At 39.1% G+C, this 12,424-nt stretch overlaps 2 protein-coding genes across 2 annotated transcripts in view; one reads left to right on the top strand and one right to left on the bottom strand.

Moving 5' to 3' along the window:
- The window catches only part of LOC137589426 (proton myo-inositol cotransporter), a 49,930-nt gene extending 44,186 nt beyond the window's left edge, over positions 1–5,744 (top strand). The window contains exons 5-10 of the mRNA XM_068307194.1: positions 200–363; positions 448–568; positions 3,254–3,379; positions 3,518–3,636; positions 3,944–4,096; positions 5,353–5,744. Of these exons, the coding sequence (XP_068163295.1) occupies positions 200–363; positions 448–568; positions 3,254–3,379; positions 3,518–3,636; positions 3,944–4,096; positions 5,353–5,579 (910 nt within the window). The 3' untranslated portion in view covers positions 5,580–5,744. The remainder of the gene's footprint in view (positions 1–199; positions 364–447; positions 569–3,253; positions 3,380–3,517; positions 3,637–3,943; positions 4,097–5,352) is intronic.
- A 1,206-nt stretch (positions 5,745–6,950) lies between these two features.
- LOC137589650 (uncharacterized) lies at positions 6,951–12,036 on the bottom strand. Its single transcript, XM_068307513.1, has 10 exons — positions 11,843–12,036; positions 11,693–11,750; positions 11,300–11,596; positions 10,613–10,740; positions 10,395–10,543; positions 10,247–10,319; positions 10,139–10,172; positions 9,885–9,912; positions 9,689–9,783; positions 6,951–9,437 (listed from the first exon to the last, which is right to left on the bottom strand). Exons 1-10 carry the CDS (start codon positions 12,034–12,036, stop codon positions 8,865–8,867), a joined length of 1,629 nt encoding a protein of 542 aa, XP_068163614.1. The 3' UTR covers positions 6,951–8,864.
- Positions 12,037–12,424: the final 388 nt, after the last annotated feature.

Here is a 12,424-nt window from a genome sequence, read left to right as displayed (position 1 = left end):
TCCCTATCAGCTGAGTGTAAACAGCTATGCCTTTAATTAACATAGTGACCCTAAATGTATTTTTTAATAAATTGATAAACACTTGCAAAAGATCAACAGAACTACAAACATCAGAGTCGGATTGAATAAATTAGAATCGGTCTTTACAACTGGACTCTTTAAATTACTCATTCTTTTCTTCCCTCTATGCATGCTATAGGTACTACAGTGCCACCATCCTTCAGATGTCAGGAGTCAGGGATGACAGGCTGGCAATCTGGCTTGCTGGACTCACCACCCTCACCAACTTCCTGTTTACCCTGCTGGGTGTGTGGCTGGTGGAGAGAGTTGGGCGCAGGAAGCTCACCTTGGGGAGTATCATTGGTACGTTTTTACACAATGTCTGTGTCAGTCCATCGTGTCTAAAGGATGGCATTTCATTCATGTTGAATGTGTCATTTTCAACAGGTACATTCTTGAGTTTGAGTCTGCTGGCCATTGGTTTTCTGATGTCTGCTCAGCATAGTCCTCCTGTCAACTTCCACCCAACAGACCCATCGATGGCCAATGCTACCTGCTCTAAATACCAGTGAGTATCTAGAGTTGAGTTTGCTGCAAATCCACATCTGGTGGAAGACTGGATTTTCTGTTATGAAACAATGACCATTACAATAAAAATAGGTTTACAATATTTAAATATAGAATATTTCAACATTCAGATGTCTTCTGAGGATTGAGCTGCATGTATTGGAGATGTATATTTAGATACTCTCCAGGCAAGTGCAAAAGGGTATAAAGAGCACTCCTTTAGATCTGCACAAGGATTGATATTAAGTGTTATTTGGTCTCATTCTGCAGAGAAAATTATGGCAAAGCCACTTCTGCTATTTGTAAAAGCACCCAATATTTTGTCAGAAAATCAAACCTGAGTGCAGGAGTGCACACTCAAATAAAAAAAAATTCAGGCACTGAAAACCTCCTTAAATTATATCTGTTTTGAAAATTTTAGGTTTTTGCACATACATTAATAAAAGCTCCGTATTTGAAAGATATCAGGATTCTGATTTCTGAGTCTAAATGACAGATTTGAGCTCTTTAAACAGTCAGCATGTTTATTACATCTAATTAAGACTCAGAATATAAACAACACGGTAGAGATGTCTGTATAATTTTTTTCTTCTGAACCATCGGAATAAAATAACAATTCATTATTTGTCTAAGTTGTCAGCAAAAGACAAGTACACGTAGAAGCTTTGTCTAAGCCAGAGATCAGACGCCACTATGTCCCAATTTACTCTCACTTAAACCGGCGTCGGATGAAAATCGTGTGTAACGACGGTCTTTCATCATCACAGCAAAAACAATACTAAATGGAGTCATCACCCACCACCCACGAACTGAACACACACGTACTCACACACAGAGGTAATCTGAAGAGATGAGTGCTTTTACCACACTACTGTGGCTTCATTGAGTTCACTTTATGCTGGATGAGCCCACACATCCCATCACTGACCGCGGCAGCATCATAAGAGCAGCAGAGCCACCGCAGGCATCTCACGCTCAATTGTGGAATGGGCGTCCCATTTATTGGTGGATTCTTAAGGCGTCGCCAGCGGGATACGACTGGAAGTCTCTTTTCTGGGAAGTGATGTCAACTTGAATGGCTCTTTGATTATGTCAATTTACAGTGATGTCATTAGTTGATAAAATCTAACATTTTTTTTTCTTTTTCAGACAAATTTAGCCACGAGCAGGGTCTTGATTTCTAGCTGGCGACTATTGATTTTGCAAGATAAAATGTTCTCGCCATGTCTGCATGGCTTCCCTCTCGGATCTCCAGTTTCCTCCTGCCACTGAAAACATGCACTAGAGGCAAAGTGGTGACTCCAAATTGACCCCACGTGAATGAATGAGGGAGAAGGATTGTTTGTCTCTCTCTGTGTGTTGGCCCTGTGGTGACCTGCTTACTTGTTCACATGTAACCTGTGATAGATTCTCGACACAGGATAAAAAGTTGTAAGAAAAAGAATGAATGAAAAAATGTCAACTGCTGCTAGCAGATGTTACTAGTCAGTCAAGATGGTGAATGAAAGTCATGTGAGCTCCTGGAGTTGTTTGAAAATGTCTTCATTCCTACTGGAATTAAAAATAATAATAGTAAAAGCCAATCAATGAGCCAAAGTAGATATTTTTTATTTTATATGTGTGTTTTTAAATGTATGTATATTTATATTACAATTTTTAGACGTCAGAATTTAATAAGGGCAGCAGTAGCTCCAGGACATGGCTTGGGGACTGGTGTTGTCAGTTCAATACCAGTTTGTACAAAAGTATGGAGTGTGAACTCGTAGCTGGAGAGGTGTCAGTTTTCCTCTTGAGTGCTGCCTAGGTGCCCTTGAGCAAGGCACCAACCCCACAAGCTGCTCCCAGGGCGCTCTGAGCTGCTCTTTGCTGTGCCATCTCTCCTCTTAATTGCACGGTGTGTGTGTGTGTGTGTGTGTGTGTGTGTGTGTGTGTGTGTGTGTGTGTGTGTGTGTGTGTGTGTGTGTGTGTGTGTGTGTGTGTGTGTGTGTGTGTGTGTGTGTGTGTGTGTGTGTGTGTGTGTGTGTGTGTGCGTGTGTGTGCGTGTGTGCTCCAGTCCAGCCTGTCTTCTTCTTCTTGAGTTGTTCTCTAGACGAACACTTAATGTTATTTTTGGTCTCTCTGTGTTACCTGGTTTATTTAGCCTAGCTGACCTTTATATGTAATCAGAGTAAGGTAGATCACATACAGGGACTCTACAGGCGATAAAAATAGAATAGATCGGAGCAGCAAACCTGATGATGCAGCAAGGACAACATAGTGTGCTCCTGTGACAATTTAATTTGTCCCAAAGGCCGTGCTTTAACTCTTCTTTCATATGGACGACTAACCTCATAAGTCATTATAGTACATGACCAGATGTTCTTTTAATAAAGACCTAACAGAGAGATAAGAAAGAATAATTGTGTAATGATGATAAAAGTTTTTGATGAGTAATTTCCTGTTGGCAGTTGAACAGCCATCCATTTATTTCATTTGGATAATGAGCAAAATCTCAAATAGAGAATAGGGATTATTAGGGACGGAATGCTTTTTTTATGCTACAGTCCCATCATGGCTTGAATTGTGTGCATCGCCGTGTCAACTGATGAAATATGTTTGTTGTCAGTATTCTACAGAAGGCCACACAAAAAAAAATGCTCAATGAAATTATAGCTAATGACTGTTGTGGCTGCCTTTCGACTTGCAGGTTGTGTGAGCCATGCATGCTTGATCCTGGATGTGGTTTCTGCTACCGTGAAAATGCCTCCGTGCTCCTCACCTCCTCCTGTGTTCCAGTCAATAAGGCCTCCACTGAGAAAGCTGCATGGGGGAGGTGAGTCACAGGATGCTGTATGAGTGTGTCTTCCGGATGCAAGAATGAGTTGACAGTTGTGAAAGAACGCAATATTACAATAAAAGCGTTTAGTGTTCTGGGCACTCAGAAACTTATGAGTGAGTATTATCCTTCTAGATGTTCAAACTCCAGCCTGATGAGGGATCAGACCTACTGGGCCTACAACTACTGCCCAACCTTCTACTCCTGGCTGGTCTTACTAGGTCTGGTGCTCTACCTGGCTGCTTTTGCCCCGGGTAAGAAATCAAAACTGAACTGAAGAAGCTTCTTTGGGGTGAAACATTTTCAACTTTTCCTTCAAATCCTGTTGAATTTATTCAGCTCAGAGATCTATGAGGTAGATCATAAGCCGTGGGCAGAGCTACTCAGTTGAAAAGGTGGCGTATGCAAATTTAACCAATAAAGAACTTCACATAAAATGTCCTCATTTGCAGTTTTGGGTTGTTAGGCCAGATACCCAGATGAATTTTGTTGATTATAATTACAGTACGTTTCTATATCCCTCATACACCTCATAAAACAAGCCCATGTCTATCTCTTCAGGGATGGGTCCCATGCCATGGACCATCAACTCAGAGATCTACCCCTTGTGGGCGAGGAGCACAGGCAACGCCTGCGCCGCTGGAGTCAACTGGACCTTCAATGTCCTGGTGTCTCTCACCTTCCTTCACCTGGCTCAGTACTTCACCTACTACGGTCAGTATTATTGGATGCTGAACTTTGACCAAGTCACTTACCCCCATAAAGCTTCAGCAGTGAAATAAGTGCCAGGAAAAATCTAATTTTTTGAGTGTTTAGAATTTGTAAAACATTATATATAGAAAATATATATGTATATTTATGTGTGTGTATGTGTGTGTGTGTGTGTGTGTGTGTGTGTGTGTGTGTGTGTGTGTGTGTGTGTGTGTGTGTGTGTGTGTGTGTGTGTGTGTGTGTGTGTGTGTGTGTGTGTGTGTGTGTACAGTGTATATACAGTATACTGTATATGCAGCATATATACAGTGTATGAGTTTTAATTTGCAAATATTTTAATTTGCAAATATTTTAATTATATATACTGTATCAGTATTTGGAGGAAAAAACGCAGTTATGATGTAGAGATCTCAAAAACTCATGTGTTACTGCGTTACCATTGATTTTTTTATTTTTATTTGCAGGAGACAAAGTAGAGCATCTCTAGCATGATTTTCTTTCTCATAAGCCAAGTCAAACTTAGCTCGGGTGTTCGTAACCCCTGTCAGGAACAGTTATTACCACCCCTTAATGCTGTCAGCCTTCATCTAATTCTCTCCATCATTATACAACCCCCTCCACATATCTTATGTAACATGAATTTCTACCTCACATCAAGCCCAGCAAGGCGGGAGAAACGGATTGATACCCTGAGATATATTTATTTTATGACCTCCTCCGTGCCTCCTCAGTTTACAGCAGGTTTCTCCTTAGACAGGAAGGAAGTGACCTTTGTGTGAGAAGCGATCGATCCATCTTGGGTGAGATGCAGTAGTTTAATGATTGATTTAACTTCTCCATCCGATTTATAAGAGTAATTTACCAATAATGGAAAACACAATGTTGTTATCAAGGAAATGATAATGGTTTTTAAACATGATGCACACTTGGTTATGGCCTCTAAATGTCATTCTGCTTTGACAGAGAGGATTTAAATATAGCAAAATATATATCCACATGATATCTACTGAATATGTAAGTGAAGGCTTGTTCCTGGATGTGTGTTAACCATGCTGTCGTGTCATTCTGATGAGGACATGTTGCTTCTAAGTACACTTATACATCAGAACAACTCTGTAGGCATCCAGTATTAGCAAACCAGTTTCTTTCTGTATTGATGGATGAGAACAAGCAGACACATTTATTAAAAGTAACATGGCTCTCAACAGCATGTTCCTGTGTTTGTGGGTGTTAAGAGTTCCTTTGTTCCCTCTCTCCAGGAGCGTTTTTCCTCTACTCCAGCCTGGCTTTGCTGGGTTTCTTCTTCATCTACGGCTGCCTGCCTGAGACCAAAGGCCGGCGTCTAGAGGAGATTGAAGCGCTGTTTGAAAACCAGCTTTGTTCCTGCGGAGCCTCTGATTCTGACGAGGGACGGCAGGTCGAGTACATCCGAGTAAAAGGTTCAAACTACCACCTATCAGACAATGACGCATCTGACGTAGACTAGGCAGAGCCTGGGTGTCTGCAATGTGCTCTAGGTGTTTCGTTCACCTCTGCATGAAACCAGAGGTACAGAGGTTGGGTCTGTCTGTTTGCCTGTTTGTTTGTTTTTTGTTCCTGAGCTGAGGTGCCACTGGTTGCCCTGGTTATGAAACCATTATAAAGAATTTTTCTTTCATCAGTCAATCAATCATCAATCCCAAATTAAAGACATAGCTGTAGCAGCTGGCAGGATGCCAAGCTGATGCCAATTCTGGAGTAAAACCTTTTTTATTGGATGCAGAACTTTCCACCATGCATCACAAATATCTCAATAGATATATGATCAGAAATCTTTTGGTTCCTCTGATCACCAGAAATTAAATGAGAATTATTAATATAATTGTGACGCTATAATGAATCAAAATATCCGCTGGAGAACCTTTGCTTTCAGAAAGGGTAAATCATCCATTAAGAACATGAAAACATTTTTAGAAAATGTTTTCATGTTTGTACACGAGACATGAATGTTGAAAACACACACCCTCTGTACAAAATATAAGGAACACTTCTCTCGTCGAGTTCATTGAGGATAATGATGTGCTTCAGCTGAGTATCACAAAAGTATTCCTCATATTTTGTACAATTTCTGATAAATTCTTTAATTCATATGTGTTTACATATCATATAAAAATTGAACATCACTGAACTTACAGCATTATGCGAATGTCCACTCAAGATGTTACAGTAAATGTGGGCTTAAAAACCAGGTTCAAGGAGAGCATCCATTAAGGTAACAGCAGTTATAATCTACCGTTGATCTATGGTACCATTATGCCTTTCTGTACATTTACTTCTCAATTAATGTCATTTGAGCTTGTAGCATAGCACACAGATGTCCGTTCCTCATTGGGTGACTGTCTTAGTTTGTGGTTGTTTGTGATATTTTTTATGAGAAGCAAACACCAGAGATGTACAGTATGTTGTCCCAGCTTTAGAAAACTTGTATTGTCAGTTGGTGCCTCGACAAATTCAAGTAGCACTGAGGAGGAATTTAAGTTCTGTTTTGATGGTTTCTTTTTATAATCTTAATTAATAATTCTCATTCAGCAATGCAGCAATCTTAAAATGTGTTGAAAATGTTTATTTTTCAATCCTGTTGCTTAACCTAGGTCTACAATCTGCAGGATTTAACATTTCTGTGGAGAGCACAGCCTCACATTCTGTCCCTCTGCTTTAACCCACATGCATTGCTGATTATTATTGTGATTATTAATCATGCACTATATCATATCATGACATGATATACATATGTTTTCATTTTTGTACATATGTGCATTTCACCTTTGATGAATATAATTTTATTTTACTATTTTCATGTATTTTGATTTCTGTCTTCCTCCAAAGCCTTATGTACAAATGTCAGAGTATGTCAGTTATGTGTTTCTCATGTTAAAAGTCACAGTAGGATTTAACATAATTGGTGATGCTGAGTTTAAACCTTGTAAAACTGTCTGAGATGACACCTTACTAAATACATTTACCTATATGAGTAGTAAAACCTGTGTGACAGTAGACTACTGAATGACTTTGTGTAACAAACGTAGGTTACTGTCTCCAGTGAACATTTTTTTTCACAGCAGACCAATCCAAGTGAAAGCAATTGTTTTTGACACATTATGAAATAATAATATATATTACCTCTTTTTAATAACCTTTTCAAATACGAAGCTGTTCATCAAATTCCATGGCACAATGTACTGACATCTTAGTGAGCCACCAATGTTGAATGAAGTATTTGCATTGAGTATTGTGTTATTATGGTATTGTCTAGATGTCACATCTACATACAGATGATAACAGAAATCAGTATAATTAATACCATATTACTCTTACAAATGATAAATGAGACAGCACCAACATGAGGAGAAACTAGAACCATCCTTTAAGTAAACTTTTATAATGTAAATGTGGATTTACCCTAAGCAGCGTAAAAGTGTGATTTCGGCCCAGTATGTACAAATCATTTTGTTTTAACAGCTGAGCATTTTCCAAAGCATGCTGCAGTCACAGATTTCCACTCATATTCATCTTGCGCCATCTTTTATTTTAACTCTACTTGAAATACATAAATGATGATGGAGTAATTTTAAATAATGCTCCAAAATAAATGTTAAATTTTCTTGTCTTCTTCTGAAAATGATCAGAAACAATGGAAAACACATAGACAAAATAATGTAGAGTAATTCAACAGCCAACATGTTTTTTGAAGACGGATTGATCCAACAATTACAGATTCAGAGCAATCTGTTCTCAGTATGAATTGGTAAATATTAAAATTTTAACCTTAGTCTCCTAAAAAAATTAAAAAGGTTTGACCTTTTCATTCACAGGAGACTCGTTTGGCTCACGAAGGATATTGTTTTACAACTTCAGTTGTCATTTGATTCAGGATGTGTTAATACCACATGAAGTCGTTTTGTCCTGAACGTTTAAACACACAGAGGAAGCTCCTGAACAGATTGTGTAATGAAATTTGTGTCAACCAAGTATTTGACATGATTGTTTCAAGCTGCACCTCATTGATGTGGTGTTGAGCTGTTGACATCTTCTCGTGTTAACACTGTCTACTAAAACAGTGGGGACATTTGTTGTGCATTTGTAGTGATACTTTTTTTTCTTCAATGTGAACTGGCTGTTTCTAAAGTTTATGAATAAATACAAAAATTCTATTAAAGAGTGTTGTATATTTGATTGTTTGAGCTAAATGTTTTACTACAGTTTATATTCTACAAAAGATAAATATCTTCATGAAATCTTAACACTTGAACGTGTACATGGCGAAAGAAATAAACTTCTGAATCAGTGGAGCAGTTTGGGGCTTTATTTGACTCTGTTGTGGTACCGAGAACAGAAACAGTATGTTTTATATTTCTATTATTAAAACAAACGACTCAGTAATAATCTGAATTTTAAAAAAAACATGCACAGAACAGTCATGTTTTTTTTCATGCGGTAATAATGCATCCATTCTTCCTTATGTACCCTACTGGGTTGTGTTTTTCTTGAATTGTTTCTGCTTCTTGTGAGCGTCTGCTAACTCGTATGACAGATGTGACCTCCTCACTCACTTCTTCGAACAAGTCGGCCATTTTCTTGTTGCCCTCTCTCTTCCCTCTCTGACATCAAAAATAAGAGTAGAAAACATTTTAGTCAGCTAAATACATGCATTCACTGTTGCTGTTTCAGTGGAATATTAATTTTCACTTTCATTCTGATAATTTACCTCTGACATTCCTCATGCTCAGAGCATCTACAGGCGGGTTAATGGGTCTGTGGGATCAATGCCATCGGTGTTGTTTGGGACTTTGCAGACAAAGCTGCTGTTTTGTACAGAACCATTCCTGGTTGTAAACTTTGTTCTATTTATCCGAGCAGCAGTGTCAGTCTGCCTCCCTGTGGATGGATACTGTACCAACACATCAGTGGGTGGTGGGAACAAGTTAAACCCAGTGGCTTCAGTGGCACCGTCTCCAACAAAGCAGCACTGAGTGGAGGCGTCACACATTTGAGTCGGGGGGGTGTCTGCAGTTTGAGTTCCTACATCTTGAGATTGGCTGGATGTCCTCTGACATTTGCATGGCTCTGATCTCTGCATGTCAGAGTGGCTTCTGTCTTGTTGGCTGTTATTTCTGATGTCATTATATGGGAAGACCGTGTTCTCCATGACTCTATGGTCATCTCTGATACTCATTGTGTGTTTTAGAGGTGGGGAGAGAGGACTTGGCTGAGTTTGCCTTTGTTGTGAATTCCCTTGTGAGCCAAGGTTTGGGCTGAGGACATCCGCACAACAGGCATGGACACTTGCCTGAGAGTGATCTTCATCCTAAAATACAGACAGAAATGGGAAACAAGACAAGGCTTGAATTACATATTGAATTCATAGTAATCCAGTATTTTAGGAAAAGAAACTTGTGCCTAGCACCCATTAATATTGATAATTATTTCTGACAAGTATGTTTACTAAGGTCAAAAGAGATGTTTAACTTACACTGTGAGGTTAATCAAACTTAATGAAATATCCTGAAAATATTATTAGTAATCTGTAAACTCCACTGTTGGTTCAAGTTGACTTACATTGCTTGAGTCTGAACTGAGGTAACCTGTTCTACTAGAGTGACTTGGCGAATAGTCACAGCAATTTAGGGGGCAATTGTTGGGTTCAAGGCATGCTGTGGAATTTTAAAAAAACATGTCTATTCAGTTCACTGTCTGTTTGCCAGCATTTGCATAACACATGGGGAGCTTAATGGGAGAGCCTTAAGACACTTACAAAAGTTCACATCAGAGCAGTTGGACAACTGTAAAAAAAACAAAACCAAAACAGTATGTAAGACTGAAGCTGCACTGTCCACTCCCACATACCTACTATCAGAATAAATGCAAAATTGTACAAAGCTCTTTACAACAGCTCATGATGACTGACTTCACACAGATACAGGTATTTCCACTGCAGTTTCCAACTCCACCACTTGATGGTAATAAAATGCTCATTTAACACAGTATCTTTTGTACTCGGTAGCCTACCTTCATTCCAACACACAGTGAGTCAGGGACAGCTCTGATCAAAAATAAATAAAACTCATTTTAAAAATCAAATAAGCATTTGATAATATTTTACTCACTGACACATACTGTGGTGTTGACGGTCTGACTGCTCTTTCATCGTTCAGATATATCTTTAACTTTCTTCTCCCAAAATTTAAAGCTGAAATCAAACATAATGTTAATCTAATGAAAAACGTCACTGGGATGGTGTACAGATGTTTGAAGCAGTATTCACCTTCTCTTTCACATTCTTCATCAGTGAGACCCCTAAAAACGTCATCCTCAGTCTGATGGTCTGCTTCTATCTGGTTGTCTTCTCTGTCTTCTGGTTGATTGAAAAAGAAAGTCTCTTCGTGTCTTGCATGGTCCCCTAACACATGTGGGCTTTGAATGTCGAAAGGTTTATTGGTTTCTTCAGAAATAGAAAATGTAGAACTCTGGTGCTGGACTCACTCTGGTGCTGGACTTCCAAACAGGGCTCCGGTTGCAGTGGAAGTCTCTGGTGGTTGAAGGATCAGGTTTGAGCCGCAGGACCAGGATGTCCCGTCTGTCATGTCTCTCGGCTGAGAAAAAGGCTGAAACTAGCAAAATGTTCTTGGTTATTAAAGTTACATCATAATTGGAAAGGAACGGTCGTATTTTACTGCCTGGATCGTCATGGAAGCTCACTGTTACCGCTGTGCAGTAGTTAAACTATCGATTCCAAAAATTGCATTGTTTCCTACATAATACAAAATTTATATACTAGGACACACTGCAATTTATTAATCAATGATTTAATATAATCTTGAAAAATAATGTACAGGTTTAGATTTACAGTTAGAACTGCTATTTGATATTATATCCGTAGTTATTCTAATTATTCGGTAAATTTGTGAATTGTGAATTGCTGATAAGGTTGAAAACATGGCTGTTTGCTCTTTGTTTCACTTCAGATATGCATTCTTTAAGTTAAAAAAACAACAACAACACCTTTAACCAAAACAAATCATCAAAATCATTTAAAGGCAAAATGTAAAGTGTGACTTTGGTTGGTTGAAATTGTTAAACTAAAAGTATGAAAACCTGTTTTGACAACAAAATGTAACGTCAATTCTAGGCTGAAAAGAGAAATACTAAAAATGTTTTTTTTCTCTCTACCATGGTTTGCGCCGATCCAGCATCCCAGAGAGGAGGGAAACACTGGGGATGCAGCTGTGTCTGACTTATCTGCTGGAAATTCAGCTGCAGGGGAAACATACCTGAGGAGACGATAAAACTGTAGTTAACATCCTCTAATTTAAATGATGACAGTGCGTGCCATAAAATATTTGCAACACCACCTTGTCCTGATGGAGCTGGTGAGGTGGAGGAGAAGGGGCTGACAGGGTCAGCTATGGATGGCAGGTAGTCAGACGCACTGTTGTCTGAGAACGCTGACTCCAGCACTGGTGACAGCTTGGGGAACAAATGTATGGTGACTGACAGCAAGAAGATCTCAGAATAAAAATGTATATATTTTTTTCCTAAAAATGAGGTCAAAATGTGACTAACCTGTCGCCACTTAAACCCTTGAGGAATAATGTGTTTCCTCCTTCTTGTGTCTTGCTCACTAGATTAAAATCGATATAAGAATGAGTGGCACATTTACATGTGATTATTATTCTGGTTGTGACTCTTGGTGTCTAAACAAACCATCTCTACCTGCACAGAGGCTGGCTCTCAACAAAACTCAGTTGTGATGGAGAGCAGGGGCTCATGGGGAGAACCAGAGGCCCACTCCGCTTTTGCTTTAATCCCCCTTTAGAGCTGCCGAGCACCGCCACTTTAGGAGGATCTGCTCTATTATTTTTCTTAGCCGCAATTTGGTTCACAATGAATAAAGTCACCAGGTCCATGCTGCCACAACTACCGCTTTGAGGAGATGTGGGAGCAATTCCGAATTTTTTAAATCTTTGTTGCATTTTTTTCTTGTCAAAGAATTCCTAGGGGAAAAGATGGAACACCAGTAAATTTAACTCGATATATGTAAAGACGACTATAGGTAATATTTGTCTTGTAAAGTGGAGTTGGTTCTCTGAACTGCCTCACCCTCTGCCTTTTGGCATCGTTCTTCAGCACAAACCTGTTCCTGTGAAGAGTTGTTACGTTTATGCTAACGCCAGCATTAGCACGTCAGTAATTAGACAAAACATCGTCTATTCTCTTACCTTGAACCCCCCACCCAATTCATTTTCAGCGGCGGCAGGATAGAGGTTTAGATTTGTGTCAAAATGATGTGAAAAC

Source organism: Antennarius striatus, chromosome 22 (genome assembly GCF_040054535.1).
Source record: "Antennarius striatus isolate MH-2024 chromosome 22, ASM4005453v1, whole genome shotgun sequence".
Lineage (NCBI taxonomy): Eukaryota > Metazoa > Chordata > Actinopteri > Lophiiformes > Antennariidae > Antennarius > Antennarius striatus.
The sequence above is the reverse complement of the archived record's forward strand: the minus strand, read 5'-3'. Positions and strand labels throughout refer to the sequence as shown.

Bases quoted from the DNA above. Each gene is read 5' to 3' on its own strand.
- LOC137589650 (XM_068307513.1), bottom strand. From the start codon at position 12,036: ATGGACCTGGTGACTTTATTCATTGTGAACCAAATTGCGGCTAAGAAA. The intron at 11,751-11,842 runs GTAGAGATGGTT...ATTTTAATCTAG, and splicing joins GAGAGCCAGCCTCTGTGCAG to TGAGCAAGACACAAGAAGGA. The intron at 9,784-9,884 runs GTAAGTGTCTTA...AAAATTCCACAG, and splicing joins CTGCTCTGATGTGAACTTTT to CATGCCTTGAACCCAACAAT.